Raw genomic sequence first — 16,029 nt, forward strand, 5'->3', positions numbered from 1 at the left:
ATGTGTGAAAAGTGAATGAGACAGATAAGCCAAGAACTATAGTGTGAAGCAGGAAAACTTTATGAAAGAGATGGTATTTAACCTAGACCTTGAAGGAAAGATAGGCAGAATTTCAATAGGTGGCTTAGAGAAGCATGGGCTGGAGTGGGGAATAGGACCAATTTAGCATATTGAAGGGATGATTACAACCAAACAACAACAAATAGAATCTTTGGTCTTTATTTTTTTCTGTTCCCTACAACTCTAATGTTTTTCGCTCTCTAAGGCTACACTTAATCTACTCTAATATGTCTTGTATATATCCATTTATGGACACACTGCCTCCCCCATTAGAATGTAAGATCCCTGTGGGCAGGGACTAGATTTTTGCTTTTTCTTTGTTTCCTCAACATTTAGCCCAGAACTTGGCATCTATTAAGAAATGCTAGCTAATTAGCTGAATGAATGTAGGGCACAGGAGACAAACCTGGAAAGGGAAGCTGGATTGGTTAAAGTAGGGCTTGAATCTAGGCTAAGGACATTATTCTATACTCAAAGAGAAGTGATAAAAATTGTGAAGTACAAGAGAGCCTGGGGTAGTAATAAACACAATACTGCAACCCCAAGTTTAGCAGGGTGAGACCAATGGTAATTGAAACTAAGCAAAAGCTTATGTAGCAGCATTTTGAGAAACAGAGCATTCCAAGTGATATTAGGAGCTGGGCCTTGTCTTTATAATGGTCAGTTAAGGTAGCCCGGCCCTGGTAGATTTGGGTTGGTCTGGGTTTGCTAAGTCACAGGTAATTCCTTAAGAAAAGGAATTCTTTCCTTCTTTTTTTCCCTCCCTTTGTGTTTCTAGTACTTAGCATAATATTTGGCTCATAGTAAGTGCTTAATAAGTTTAAATGAATTCATATAAGTTCTTGATAACTGTAAGGATTCTGATCATTTTGAGCAAATGCTTATACTAATAAGCTATATCTTATGTTTGGGTTCGATTAAATACAAGAATTTATTAACTACATATTGAATGCTGAAGATAATGGAATATGTACTAGCTTGTAAGTCAGAGGACCTGAGTTTCAATCTCTTTTATGATGTTTATTATCTTGTGACCTTTGAGTACTTCAAGGACATTATACTAGTTTTCTGAGATCCTTTCCAGTTCCCATATCTATGATCCTGTTATCTTAAAATGGGCAGAAGACCACACAACACCAGTTAATGTGGTCATCAAATCATGGGTAAAATGTGAAGGAGGTATGTGGTTCACTTGGTAAGCTCAGACTAAAAGAGTTGAAGAGTGAGTGTGGGATGAAGAAGCAGGGACACTTTTTTTCTTTCAGAAAGTCAGAAAGTTAAAGGGAAGAAATATGAGATGGTATCTTGATAAGATGCCAGGGTCATGGGAAGCGATTTATAATTGTTATTTTTAAAGAATAAGTGCAAAGTGGAGATGGAGAGACTTTAGAATGAGTCTGGGTCAAGAAGTACACCCAGTAAAGGATGTTGAAAGGTGAGTGAAAGAAAGGGTACCAGATGGAGAAAGATCCTGTGGGAGAGATGATCAAGTACACGGGTGAATCAGAAACAATGCTAACAATCATATAAAAGTCAGGCATGGGAATTAATTTAGTAACTGGGAAATGTAGATAAGATAATGTGTTTTCTTCTAGCTTGAAGACTTATTTTCATAGTCATCTTATTAACATTTTAAAAGCACAATTAAAAATTCTCTTTTAAATGTAAGGATTTCTGTTAAACAGCATTTTATTTTGCTTTTATTTTCTAATGAGAGGTTAATGGAAAGAAGGGCAAAGTCAAAACTATGTTAAAAATTAGTTTAAAAGATTCATTTGTATTTTAGAAGGAAAATGGCAAAAGCAGAAACTATGCATGCTGTGTGCTGATTCAAGTGCCAAACTATGTTAACAACTACTAAATTAAACTTTTTAAAGCTCCATTAAGACAACCAACGTGTCACAGTGGGCAGAGAACTTGTATCAGGGCCTGAAAGATCTAATTTCCAGTCTGCCTCTGATATATATACCTTTCAAGTATTAAAAACAGTGGAATGTAGGCTACAAGTGGACAAATCACTTTACTTCTGTCCCTAAGTGACTCTAAAACTGTAACTAACTTACAGATGAGTTGCTGGTATGGATTGAGGAAGGAGGTTTTCTTAAAAACAATCTCCTAAAGCAATGTAATCACAAGTCTATTCATCCCCCCCATCCTTCAACAAAATATTTCATGTTACTTTTACTCTACTAATAATCCTGTATTTTATAAAAATGGAATGGAAAATATGGACTTTGTATCAAAAACTATATGATGTTTAAATTTTTCAAAGTTGCAAACATTTGGCAAAGTATGTGTGTACCTATATTTGTATTCAATTATATTTAATGGAGAAAAAGTGATTTGCAAAAAATAAAAGTACAAAACTTTTGTAATTATAAAATATTTATTTTTGGCTTTACAATGTATCAGTAATTTCTCATAAAATTAAGATAACACATTCCAAACTCATATAATTGTAATTAAAAAGGGAGGTATTTATAAATTTGTAAGGGAAGATGAAAAACAGACAGTTGTAACAGTTAATGTTGTCCCTGTTGGAGTCTGTGCCTGCCACAGAACTGTCAAATCAGTAAGTTTGTTTTTGCCTAGTAATACCTGCCATATGAATCTGAAAAAATATCTGTGTGTTTTGGCTCATATTTCTAGAATCTGAAAGAACATTAAGAATTAAGTCATTCCTATTTAGAGGAAAGTTAGTAATTATGAGCTGGTTGCCCCTTATGGAATAGCTTATTACCTTATTAAAAAAAAAAAGTTCCAAATGTGCATACTGATGTTTTTTCTCTTTATGTCATCTACCAAGAAAATGCACAGAATTGGATACAATGTAGATACTATCATTCCTGGTGATGGTAAATTCAGTTAATCTGATGAATCTAATCAAAACTTCAGAGCATGTAGTACTCATAAATGTAATTTGTTTTCCTGTTTCACTGGTTATTAACCCACAGAGTTAAAGGAAAATTTTAAAAGCTTCTAAGCTAGTTTGTCTAGAAGATCAGTGTTCAGGAACAGCTCTTTTAATTATGCAATGTCTCCCAAATTGACAAGCTCAGTATCATTCTTTATTTCCCTCATCCCATATTTCTAATGAGTGGTTCCAAGTTCTGTTTTTAACCTCCACAAAATCTCATATTCTTCCTCTTCTCAATTCACAGAGATACTATTTTAATTCAGACTCTCTTTAGTCTTAGATGGACAATTGCAATGGCCTTCTATTTGGTCTATAAATCTTCCTCAATCCCTCTTAATCCTACTGCCTTCCCTCCCTCAGTTATTTCTTATTTATCCTGTACATAGCTTACTTTGTATGTTTATTTGCATGTTGTCTCACTCTACCTGAACTTCATGAGGACAGGGACTGCCTTCTTTGGCCTTAATGTCTACTAATTAGCCTCCCTGCCCCAAAAGTCTCTTCTCTAAGCCATCCTCCTCAAGTGATTTTCCTAAAGTGCAAGGTATTATTCTTACTTAATTCCATGGGTTCTCTCTTAAGGATAAAAGAAAAACTGTTTGTGACTTTTAAGGCCCTTTACAACTTGGTTACAACTTACCTTTCTACCCTTATTAAATATTACTCCCCTTTTACATTAATCCATACCACCTTTAATTGGAACCCTTTTCTGATTCCCTCCCTCCCTAAACTTTTTATTTATTTTGAATTTATTCTTATATAGGTACATGTTTTCTAGGAGAATTAGAAGTTCCTTGAGGGCAGAACTTGTTTTATTTTCATCTTTATATCACCACCATTAAGCATAAGCAAGTCCCTGGCACAAAGTAAGCACTTTAAAGTGCTTCTGATTGGTTGAAATTCCCTATTAAGTTTTTTATATGAGTTTCAACTGTCATTAACACCAAAAACAAACAAAAAAAAGAGACCAAAAAAAAAAAAAAAAAAAAAGAATCATCCTTATGAATTTTGATGCCAAGGAGACTGAGGATGGAAATTATTGTATGTCTCCTAAGTCTGTGAATCATAGCAATGACAAAAGATACCAAATGCATTTTCCTCACTTAAAAAGTAGAAATGATTTCCTTAGGGGCATGAAAACTCAGTATTAGCTCTAATATTCCACTTGGCATCCATTTATTCGTTCTCTCATAACAAGTGTTTTTCTGGAGAGACCAAAGATTTCCCCCCCAAATGTCTTCAATATGAGCATGTGAAATATGTAAGTTATTTCATAATAAAGTATAATCTTGTGGTCAATTCACAGAACTAATCCTTCTCTCCTTAACTCCCCTAAAAACTACATTTCAACAACCATTTGCTTCCCTTGTATCTTTCTGATCTAACTCCATTTTTCTGCATCTTTATGTTCTCTTTTAACACACTAAGAATTTCATAGTTTGTTTATATAGCTAAACTCATCCATACTATGGATTTGAACCTTGTCACCATCAAATCAATCTCTTCCTATTCCACAACCCTATTTAACTTTGTCAGTCCTGTTTATTCTAACACATATATAGGAAGAAAGGTATACCCATCTCACCAGCCAGAAGAAACCAACACAATAACTGGGATTAGTGCAGTAATACTAACATTGAGATGCGATGTGATGAATATTGGCTCTGAAGTTACAGGTCTTAAGCCAATATGTCATTCGTACTTTGCACACTCCAAATATCTACCAAAGACTCATTTCAATCATAGAAGTACTTTAGGATTTCAAAACACAATAAGATGTCTCAATTTATGTGAACATAGTTCACAAATTACTCTCATCTACTTAACTGTGCTGGTGGTATTTCAGGAAACTAAATTTAGAGCAGAACCCAAAGACTATTTCAAATTTTAAGTTTAGTATTTCAAGTTAGCACTAAATAAATCACAGATTTGGTTTATCTGTCATTGTCATCTTTTGTAGCCATATTCAGACAATTACAATACAAAGATATCTTTGAGGCTTCTAAAAATGGTTGATGAAATATTCTGTACCACATGTAACAATCACAAACCCTTAAAAGTTGAAAAGTGAACTCAGATATGATCTCATCTAATTCTCTTCTCAATGCAGGAATTTTTTCTATTATATCTCTAACGAATAATTATCCATCTTCTGCTTGAATCCTTCCACAAGAGTTAAGGCAGCTTGTGCAATGATAAACAACTCAAATCAATAAAAAGCTAGTTCTTTCTTATTTGGAGATGAAATCTGCCTCCCTGTACCTGTTTATTAAATGGAGTAACACAGATTAAGGCTGTAAAACAGCCTTCAAATTATTTTTTGGGAGCTATCTGTCCTAAATCTTCCTTAGTTTTCTTGCTTTTTTTAGATCATGTGTTTTTATGCCACTTCTCATCTTGGTTACTCTTATCTAGCACTATATTTTAATCTGTGTCACTCTTTAAAATGTATACCCTCCAGAGGAGGTCTTTTCCAATATAAATGTTCATTAAATAGTAGAAAATAGTTTCATACTATTAGTTCACACTGAACTTATCAAATAAAATCCAATCCTCTTCTCTTTGTATCAATTACCATTTTAATAAACATTTCCTCAATATCTTTTAAGAATTTCTTATTTAAATGTTGATTTAATATAGAGCCCTATACTAACACTAGCAAGCTCTTTCTAAGCTGACCTTTGTCCGTTAATTATCATTCTTAGAAGTTAGCTGCCTAAGCTCTCTTTGTAGTGGCTAGAAACTGGAAACTGAGTGGATGCCCATCAATTGGAGAATGGCTGAAAAATTGTGGTATATGAATGGAATATTATTGTTCTGTAAGAAATGACCAGCAGGATGATTTCAGAAAGGCCTGGAGAGAGTTACATGAACTGATGCTGAGTGAAATGAGCAGAATCAGGAGATCATCATAACTTCAACAACAATACTATTTGATGATCAATTCTGATGGACATGGCCCTCTTCAACAATGAGATGAACCAAATCAATTCCAATAGAGAAGTAATAAACTGAACCAGCTACACCCAGTGAAAGAACTCTGTGAGATGACTATGAGCCACTACATAGAATTCCCAATCCCTCTATTTTTGTCCACCTGCATTTTTTATTTCCTTCACAGGCTAATTGTACACTATTTCAAAGTTCTATTCTTTTTGTACAGCAAAATAACTATATGGACATGCATACATATATTGTATTTAACTTACACTTTAACATATTTAACATGTATTGGTCAACCTGCTATCTGGGGGAAGAGGTGAGAGAAAGGAGGAGAAAAGTTGAAACAAAAGGTTTGGCAATTGTCAATGCTGAAAAATTACCCATATCTTGTAAATAAAAAGCTATAATTTAAAAAAAGAAGTTAGCTGCCTATAAATTAATCTTATTAAACCATCACTTAGACTACATTTTTTTTTATCTCTTTGTCGATGACTTGATGAAATCAAGAGAAAATATTTCTATAGCATTTTCCTAATCTATTAGTGCAATAATCCTTAAAAAAGATTAGTTTGATATGACTTGCCTTTAGTGAACTCATGAAGACTCCTAGTTGCTACCTCTTGCTTTATTAAGCAAACAAAAGATATTTAATAATCTTTCCTAAAAGTCTGTTAATATCAAGTTTGCAAGGCTTATTTTTCCAAACAATAATCTTTAGCTATATTTTAGAAAGAGTAAGACTTCTGGCATCTATTTGAATATTCTATTCTCTCAACATTGCTTCTTCTGTGATTGTTGTATAACCTGCATTAGCAAAAGACTGTCTATGAAGTGGCCTCAAGAGGCAAAAGACTTATTTGAGTCCTCATTCCATGACTTAGTATTACTGGGCAAATCACTAAATCTATCTGGGTCTCAGCTATTTCTTCTTTTGTTCTGGTTTTTTTTTATTTGTTTGTTTTGTTTGACAGCTTATTTAATATCTCCAAATTTCTTCATCAATAAGATAAGCATCAGGGGCAGCTAGGTGGTGCAGTGGATAAAGCACCAGCCCTGAAGTCAGGAGGACCTGAGTTCAAATGTGATCACAAACACTTAACACTTCCTAGCTGTGTGATTCTGGTAAGTCACTTAACTCAAATTGCCTCAGCAAAATAATAATAATAATAAACATAAAGACCACAGACATAGGTGGAAGAGACTTTGGAGGTGATTTTGTTCAATTCCCACATTTTATGGATGAGGAAAATGAGGCTCAAAGTCAGCCATGTAAGTGAGTGGCAGAGAAAAGATTCAAAAAGGACTTTGAAGGCCATTTATTCCAGTAGTGTAAAATTCAAACAGAAACATATCCCTGCTGGCCCATGTATTAACTTGAAAAACCAAATTAACATTTTCTATGTTATATTGTATTTTATTTTATTAAACACTTCCAATTGTAATCTGGTTCCTTCTCACATTACTGAAGGATTCTTCAGGTCTCTGGTTTCACACCTCTGATCTAATCCAATTATCTTATTTTGCAAATAGGAAACTAAGGCTCAAAGATTCAAAGGGTATTATCTGAAGTTAATACATATAACAAAAGCCATGCTTTGGACACTGGCCCTCTGATTATAAAACCCAAGTCCTTTACTACTACATCATGCTCCCTTGCTCAATTATTTCATAAATCTATAGGATGGCTCATTATTAAATTCTTCATAATATGGGCTATTTAATGTCCATCTGGAATAATGAGAGGAAAAACAAAAACCACAGGAGATCAGCTTGATCGGTTTAATTCCAAATCATGATCCATTACCCAAAATGAGCTTTTATAGTTCAAACACAATTCAAGGCCAATGTGACATCAACTGGAGGGGAAAATCTAGGGAATGACCTTTCCTCTAGAAATAGAGAGGTGCTTCCTAATAACTTCAAAGGTATAAAAAACCTAGAAATCCTGATAGTTTCATCACTTGTGATAAACTCCATGGGACTTAGTAGTCAGAAAAAAATATATGTTTATTCCAACGATGCTCAGAAAATTTCAACTTTTATTCAAAGGCAGTGACCAGGCCACTATGATCCAGATGTTACTTGCTTTGTTTAAGTTTTGGATTGTCACCACCTCTGAGAATGTCTCTGAGGACCCCACAGAAGCTGGACCTGGGGCAAAACTAGCAATTCAGCAACTCATTTAATGGTGGCAACTGGCCAATGAGGCCACCTTATCTCGATAAGTTACGACTCTAGATGAAGATTAGAACAGAGCCAACAGTTTATATTAAATAAAACCCAGGTGAATTTGGGCAATCTGAACATATGCATTATATATATATATATATATATATATATATATATATATATATATATATATATATATATATATATATATATCTCATATCTAATATAACTATAGCTCTATACACATGGCCTAAAGTATATTTTTAGAAGTACCGGTTTTCTACCTAAAAATTGTTGAAATGGCAAACTACCAATAGTTAAGACTTTTTATGCTAATGGATCATTCTACCATATATGAATAAGACTATGGTCTTCATTTTATAAAAATCTGTAGGGACTGTCGGTAGGTTTTCTTTTGGTTCTCAAAATCAACTTGGTATCTGGTCAAACTATGCCATTTCTGGTAACCTTGGACCTTTAAGTCTTTTTATGCATCAATAAATGAACCCCATGGTTTTCTTAGGGCTATTCTCCTTTCCTGTCCCTGCAGATATTCAAATGAAATGTAAATGGCCACTTGCTGGGGGTGTTCTAGAAGATTTTCATACTTTTAGCAAATTGTGGACTAGAGAAACTCAAAAGTTTCTATGAGTTCATTATTCTTTCCATACTTCCTTGGTTTGTCACAGTCATCAATCTTCAACCATGTAGCTCAAGGAATTGAGCCCCATTAAGCTCGGTCTCTCTTCATTGGAGGTTAAAAACTTCTACTGGTTTACCTTGCTATAAATGCCAAGGATTAAACTAATCTGAAAACTAAATCTAACAGTAGTACCAAGTCTCCTATTTTTGTAATAGGCTGAAAAGCTATATGGTGTTTGGTATAGCTTTAGATAATTCTGAAGTTCATTCTTCTTAGCTCAACACTCTTCAGCTTGGCTTTGAGAAGGACCCCCTCTCCTGGGCTATGAGGGAAGGAAAATCATCTGGATGGCTACCCCCTTATAGATTTGGCATCATATCCCCCTCAGTCCACTGTCTTCAGCACTCCCAGTTTCTCTCAAAAGTTACTAAAGGGCTTCTGAGAATTCTCTCCAGCTCTCATCAGCAAAATAACTCACAGAATATTCTCTATCACAATGATCTCTGCTTCTGATGCTCTGGTTAATTACTCAAATTAGAAGGTAGAATAGGAAAATGATTTCCCATTAATATAGATATTTTCCTGATGTTTCAAAGTTTCCTACTATCCAGGCTTCATCAGGAGAAACACTTGAAGCTCATGAAGATAGCCATATGGCATGGTCGACCGAGTTGGAGTTTAGAAAATATTAATTAAAGTCTTGCCTCAGGCACTCAGTGATCCTTACCAAGTTGCGGAATCTCTCTCAGCTTAGGTTTTTCATCTATCAGATAAGGATAACTGCACTTACCTTATAGGATTGTTTTGAGAAAAAATATGATATATGTGAAGTGTTTCACAAACCTTTAAATACTATGTAAATGATAACTATTATTATGAAAAGGACAGTCAGAAAAAGTTTTCAAAATACAATCAGGGCCCTAAACCTTTAATGGCATGGGGTAGGGGTGGGGTTTAGAGAACAAGAATCTGGCTTTCAATCTCATCTGTGCCACAAATGCACTCTTACTGCCAGTTAATGCTTTGTGAAACTTTTGATTACTTGGCTTCAAACGAGTCACATTATTTCACTGCACATCACTAACTGATTTTTAAATTCCATGATTGCAAACTAGTCTATATGAAGACACTATTTCCTGAACACTGTCACACTATCAAGCACAAGTTAAAAACATGACATCCAAACAGAGTTTTTGCTTTGTACAAGTGATGAATTCTGAGTGAAGACTGGGTGTCCTTATTATGTGACCACAATAAAACTTCCCCTAAAAGTTTGTTAGCTAGTCTCTGCTTATCTTTACAAGATAGTAATTCATAGATTTTCTTAAGAATAATAGCTAGTGGGGCAGCTAGGTGGTGCAGTGAATATAGAGAGCACCAGCCCTGAAGTCAGGAGGCTTAAGATTCAAATCTGGTCTCAGACACTTAACACTTCCTAGGTGTGTGACCCTGGGCAAGTCACTTAACCCCAACTGCCTAAGCAAAAATAAAATAAAAATAATAGCTAACACTGATATAGCACTTTAAGTTTTGAACATTATGTTCATTGGATGTTATTTTCCTAGGACTTATGGTTTTCACCTATTTGAAGTGGAAAAAAGCTTTACTGAATGTCAGAAATATGTCTTAAAATGGTACTTATAAAACAGAATTCGGATATAATTATTGACATGAGCTGGCTCGATAAAAGTCAATTAAAATGGTATAGAAATCTAGATGCAATTGTTGTATGTTTTTTACATCCTGGACTATTTAACAACAAACAAAAATAAATCCTAGTTCTTCCTTGTAGCAGATAGCTTTTACTCTGAGAATTTGGGACCTCTGACTAAAACTGATCCAAAAGAACTTAAGCCAAATTTTATTACCATTGGTGGAAATAACCACAGTGCTGAGGTAGCTGTGATATCCAGATGTGTCACTTCTTTTTTGTCCACAGTAACAACAGTGGCCTCTTGAAAAAAAAAAAAAATCATCACTACCTGCCATCTAGGGGAGGGAGTAGAGGGAAGGAGAGGTTAATTTGGAACAAAAAGCTTTGCAAGAGTCAATGTTGGAAAATTATCCATGTATATGTTTTATAAATAAAAGGCTTTAATAAAAAATTTTTAAAAGAAAAGAAAAGAAAAAATATGTGGCACTTTTCAATGCTTCAAATGTTAAATTAAGATAGACCTCAAGGGAAAATGGAAACTACTTATGTAACTATGTAGCTGTATCTATATCAATACACATGCATATTTACTATCAGATCCAATATTGCTTTTATAATATTTAGAAAATATTAATTCTGCCCTTTTCAAAAATATTTACTCCTTATCATGCATGCTGTGATCATAGTTAACAGAAAGCCTTAAAATAGAAAATGGAAGATGTATTAAGAACACTAGAAAAATTCAAGTCTAAAAATCAGGGTCTTTTATATTTGAATTGAAGAATTAGCTTAAAGTTAATGCTTAAAAAAGAAAAATATTCATATAATTATGATCAAAACAGGTAGAGAGCTAGCCTTAGAGATAAGAAAATGTGGATATGAGTTTAGCATTAGTAGAGGAAATTGCTCCTTGGGTGATTTTTACAATGATAAAATCATGGATCTAGTTTTACAAAAAAGTGGGGAAAAACCTGTCATAGTAAAAATCCTAATCTTTAGACTAAAATTGTAATTTTATCTAGCCTTTGAATTTTTAAAGAAAAATCTAAAGCTTGTGTCAAATTTTTCCATAAGCTTCTTTCAAAAGAAAGTTATGATGACTTAGTGGTCTTAAATGTTCTGCATGTCTATGAAAGAAGCTAAATGAAGATAGAGAGGCCAAAATCCAAATGAAATGAATAGCATAGTTCAGTTTCCAAAAAGTAATAAACACATTAGGTAAGGCCTGAAGAGGAATCTACTGCTTAATGATGCTTCCAAAAAGAGGAAAACAAATCTGGACATCCTTTTCCATTCCTTACTTGTGACTTGACTAGTATGGCACAATGGATACTACCGTCAGTATAATTTAGATACAAAATGTTAAAATTCAACTGAATACATACTCTTTAGCATAAGCTAATGTATAAGGAAAACAAGAACATCTTGACAAGCTCACTATATAAGGTCTTTCATGTAAGAAATATTAAAGAAATATAAACAGTAGAGTTAACCGTCTATTACAGAGGCTACTAAACAAGAACTACAGAAACACTAGAAAAGACCTTGAAATGCAGCAGCAAGTGATCAGAAAACTGAATGTGGGGATGGTAAGTAAAAAGCAACCTTTGAAAGAGGTATCTAGATTTGAAAAAAGTGGGAATATACTAGAAACAAAAATAAAATTGGATGGACAAAGCTTTCCAAAGGGATGATTTGGGGAATGTCAAATTTAACTTAGTCACAGGGGCCACATGTAAATATTCACTACAGGGAGAATTTATCCTTTTTACTAGCCTGGATCAAAAATGCAAGGCTGAAATACAACTGAAGAAAAAGAGAATGGAAGGAAAACATACTTTACCTTGCTCCATTCTTAGAACAGGCTGTTTATTTTTTTTCCCTCTCTTTTAGGAAAAAAAAAAATCATTTTTGGCAAAAGGCAAGAATTGCATTGTGTCATTTCACAACATAATATTCAAAAAATTCAGCCACCTGGCAAATGTTATTTAGAAGGATCACTGTACCCATAAGCCATCCAAAAAACAGCTACCCAATGGGCACATTCCATTTTGCAAAGATAACATACAATCCTGCTGCTTGGGTGTGGTTCTATGGGGAGGTGCTGAGCCTGGGATTCAAAATGCTGTCTCCAACATCATGTTTTAGGATGATGACATTTGAACCATGATGCATTAGAAAAAGGGTGTCTTTTTAAGATGTCCTTTAAAAGTCCTGCATCCTCAATTTCCACATATAGAATCATCAGAAGTCTACTGTGTGCCTGCAGTTCTATTTAGGCTTTTCAACTTTTCTCTTACATCCACACTGGAAAAACAGTCCTGAAAGAACCCATTTAACAGTGAGGGAACAAAACGAAGAAACTTTTTTTTTTTTTTAAAGTGGAGTCCTCAAAAACAGTAACTTCGGCAGCCTTAATCAATTCCTCTGTAAATAACACAGACCCGTGCCAAGCCCGAGCCAAAAATCCCCTTTAGAATTCAGTAGTGGTTAGGTCATCTGCACTCTATTGACAAATGCTGAACTCTTAAAGCTATAATGAGGTAGCTCAGCAACAGAATGTGTCCTGACACTAATGAGGCTCTTTTTCCATGAATAATGAGCATGGACATCATCTCTGTTGCCAGGTACACAATATAAACAAAACTGAATACAAGGCACTTGGTATGGCGAGTTGTCCACTTACAACAACACAAGTTTTTCAAAATGTGAGCCAAATTTTTAGGAGAGGGTGGGACCACTGTTTAAGAAATAATGTGAACATATGTTATCAGAATCCAATAAATCAGCTTTGGTTATAGCTGAGTGAAGGCTATGGAGTGGGACAGAGAGAAACAGGAGATATAAAGCTATGAATGAGTTCATTTCTTTATATAACAATCAATTTTACCACACATGAAGCTGATGAGTTTTGTAATAAACTGAGACTCTTATGAAAAAGAGCCTTTTGAGATTTGTGAATCCCAAGGCCTATACTAGTAAAATTGTTATTTCTTAAACTTTGATATTAATATAAATACATATACAATTTTGAAACTTTGCTCTAACACTGGTAACGAGTGGAATTGAGCCAAAAGAAGGTCCAATTGATCACACATTTGGGCATGGCTTCGGAGGAAGGGTAGATGAGGGTGGCTAATTATTTATCTGAGGTACATTTTCTCTTTAAGACAATCTTATGAAGACAGAGACTCAGAGGACAGCTTTATAAAAAGATGCCAAAGCATAAATTACTTTTATTATTTAATCCCAGGTAAATGCCAAATATTTGTATGTTTTTGCTTTAAACAATTAATATTTATTTTTCTTTTTGTAATCAATATGTGCTTTATATAGTCAATTAGGGATAATGAGGCAGAATGGGCATGTAGTGTAGGGTTACAGGTTTCTGTCTTTGCTTTTCCAAGTCATTTGGAGGTTTACTTTAAAACACAGTGATAAATAACAATCTTACTGTATCTTATTTTTCCCAATCTTAAAACCAGGATGTAATAAAACCTATTTAATTCATAAGAATCTTCAGAAATGATGGAACAATAACCCCTCATCTTGCCAATTAGATTATACTTTAAAGAATTGCAAATTATATATAGTTTTAAAGAATAGAATATGAACTGTTTAGACAAAGAAGCATAAGATGGGAAGCACAGAAAGAGTTGGTCCAGCTGTATGATTTCACTAAAATTAACTCCTAATATGGAAGCTCAACTAATGCCAATTGGCAATTGTCATCCACAATTTTGGAGAATTTCCTGGGGTGTGAAGAAGTTAGATTGCTTATTCATGGTCACATACCTGAAATGGGTCAGAAAAAAAGACTTGAACCTAGATTTTTCTGACTCCAATACCAATAAACTACCCTATTCTGACTCTCATAATAATATAATAATTGATATGTTCCATGGAAACCCAGCAATTAAAGAAAAAATAGAGTAAGCATTTTGTACAGCAAGTAATTATTTTATAATGCAGATAATCACCCCTCCCCAATTAATCTGTTTGGCAAGCACTGCATTTTAATAATTTAGATTCACATCTAGTTACAATTTTTTATTTGGTAAGGTTCTTTAAAGCAGTATTTTATACAAAAGCTAGTAACCAAGTTTTCTAGATTGATAAATCTTGGTCCAAACTAATCAAATAAAAAAAAAAAAAAGAAAGAATGTAAGAATCACTGGGAAAAAATGCTGGCACGACAGTTTTTACTATACTGTAACTTTCCATTTCATTATTCTGGTTTGTCAAGAAATAAAACATCATGAAAACTGTTCAAGTCACTTAATAGAATTATGAATATCTATATATTTTGGCTCAATGATTAGAGTGATTTTATCAACATAAGAGTTTAAATATACACCAAACACATAAAAAATTCTGAAGGACTTACCATCATATTTTGCTAAAACTGCCTGAACATCAGCATATGCTTGTAGTTCCAGTAAAGCTTCTAAAAGGTTTTCATGTATGTTGAACATACTCAGGAGAGGAAATTCCTTCATTAGCTAAGGGAAAGAGGAGGAGAGGAAAAAAAGTAATTAATATTGAATTTCATGCAATCATTTCATTTTTTCCCCTTTTCCATAAAAATTTCATCTTTGAATTTACAAAAGCCATATAGATTGAAGAACACTATTATAATCATGATATAAAACAATAATTTACACTTTTATAGATCTTCAAAGTTTGCAAAGTCCTTTATAATTTTGTGAAGTAGAAAGCAGAAGTATTAATGGCTACATTTTACAGAAGAAGAAACTGAGGCTTTGGATAGGTAAGTTATTTGAACATGAGCATACTGTTAAGAAATATTAGAGCTAGTACTTGGATATGGGTCTCCTAACTCCCAGTGCATCACTCTTCATTTCAACATGCCCCCAGACTGTCTTTTTAACAAGGATGAAGTGGTTCTATACTACAGTAGAACATTCTATTGTATTCTTTATGAGTGCCTTTTCTTTCTTTTTATTATTATTAATCTTTCACATTAATTTTTAAAATTTTGACTTCCAAACTCTCTCCCTTCCACTAGCCCTTCATCCAACTCACTTAAGGCAAGCAATATGATACATGTGAAGTTATGAAAAACATATTTCCATATTAGGAAAAAAAAACCTTGAAAAATAAAGAAATGGGAAAAAAACTATGCATCAATCTGTGTTTGGAATTTATAAGTTTTCTCTCGTAAAATGGATAGTATTTTTTTATCATGCAACCTTTTGAATTGTCTTAGATCATTGTATTGTGAAGAATAAGTTATTCACAACTGACCATTATTATATTATTGATGTTACTATGCATAATATTCTCCTTCTGCTTACTTCATTTGCATCAGTTCATGTAAATCTTCCCAAGTTTTTCTGAAACCATCCCTTCAGTGATTTCTCATAACACAATAGCATTCCATTATTATCATATACCACAAATTGTTTAATTATTCCCCAATCAAGTTCATCGTTTCATTTCCAATTTTTTGTCATGGAAAAAGAAATGCTAAAACTATTTTTATACAAATTAGTCCTTTTCCCTCTTCTTTCTTATCTCTGGGTTACAGATGTAGTATTGCTGGAACAATGGCTATATACAATTTTATAGCCCTTTGGCTAAAGTTTCCAATTACTCTCCAGAATGTTTGGACTAATTCAC

General features: G+C 33.7%; 1 protein-coding gene across 4 annotated transcripts in view; it reads right to left on the reverse strand.

Annotated features, from left to right (window-relative positions):
- The window catches only part of ST7 (suppression of tumorigenicity 7), a 320,239-nt gene that overhangs the window by 61,798 nt on the left and 242,412 nt on the right, over window positions 1-16,029 (reverse strand). For all 4 annotated transcript variants that reach the window (XM_074268213.1, XM_074268214.1, XM_074268216.1 and 1 more), the window contains one exon: window positions 14,774-14,888. In XM_074268213.1, coding sequence (XP_074124314.1) covers window positions 14,774-14,888 — 115 coding nt within the window. The remainder of the gene's footprint in view (window positions 1-14,773; window positions 14,889-16,029) is intronic.

The sequence above is a fragment of the Sminthopsis crassicaudata genome, chromosome 5 (genome assembly GCF_048593235.1).
Source record: "Sminthopsis crassicaudata isolate SCR6 chromosome 5, ASM4859323v1, whole genome shotgun sequence".
Taxonomy (NCBI): domain Eukaryota; kingdom Metazoa; phylum Chordata; class Mammalia; order Dasyuromorphia; family Dasyuridae; genus Sminthopsis; species Sminthopsis crassicaudata.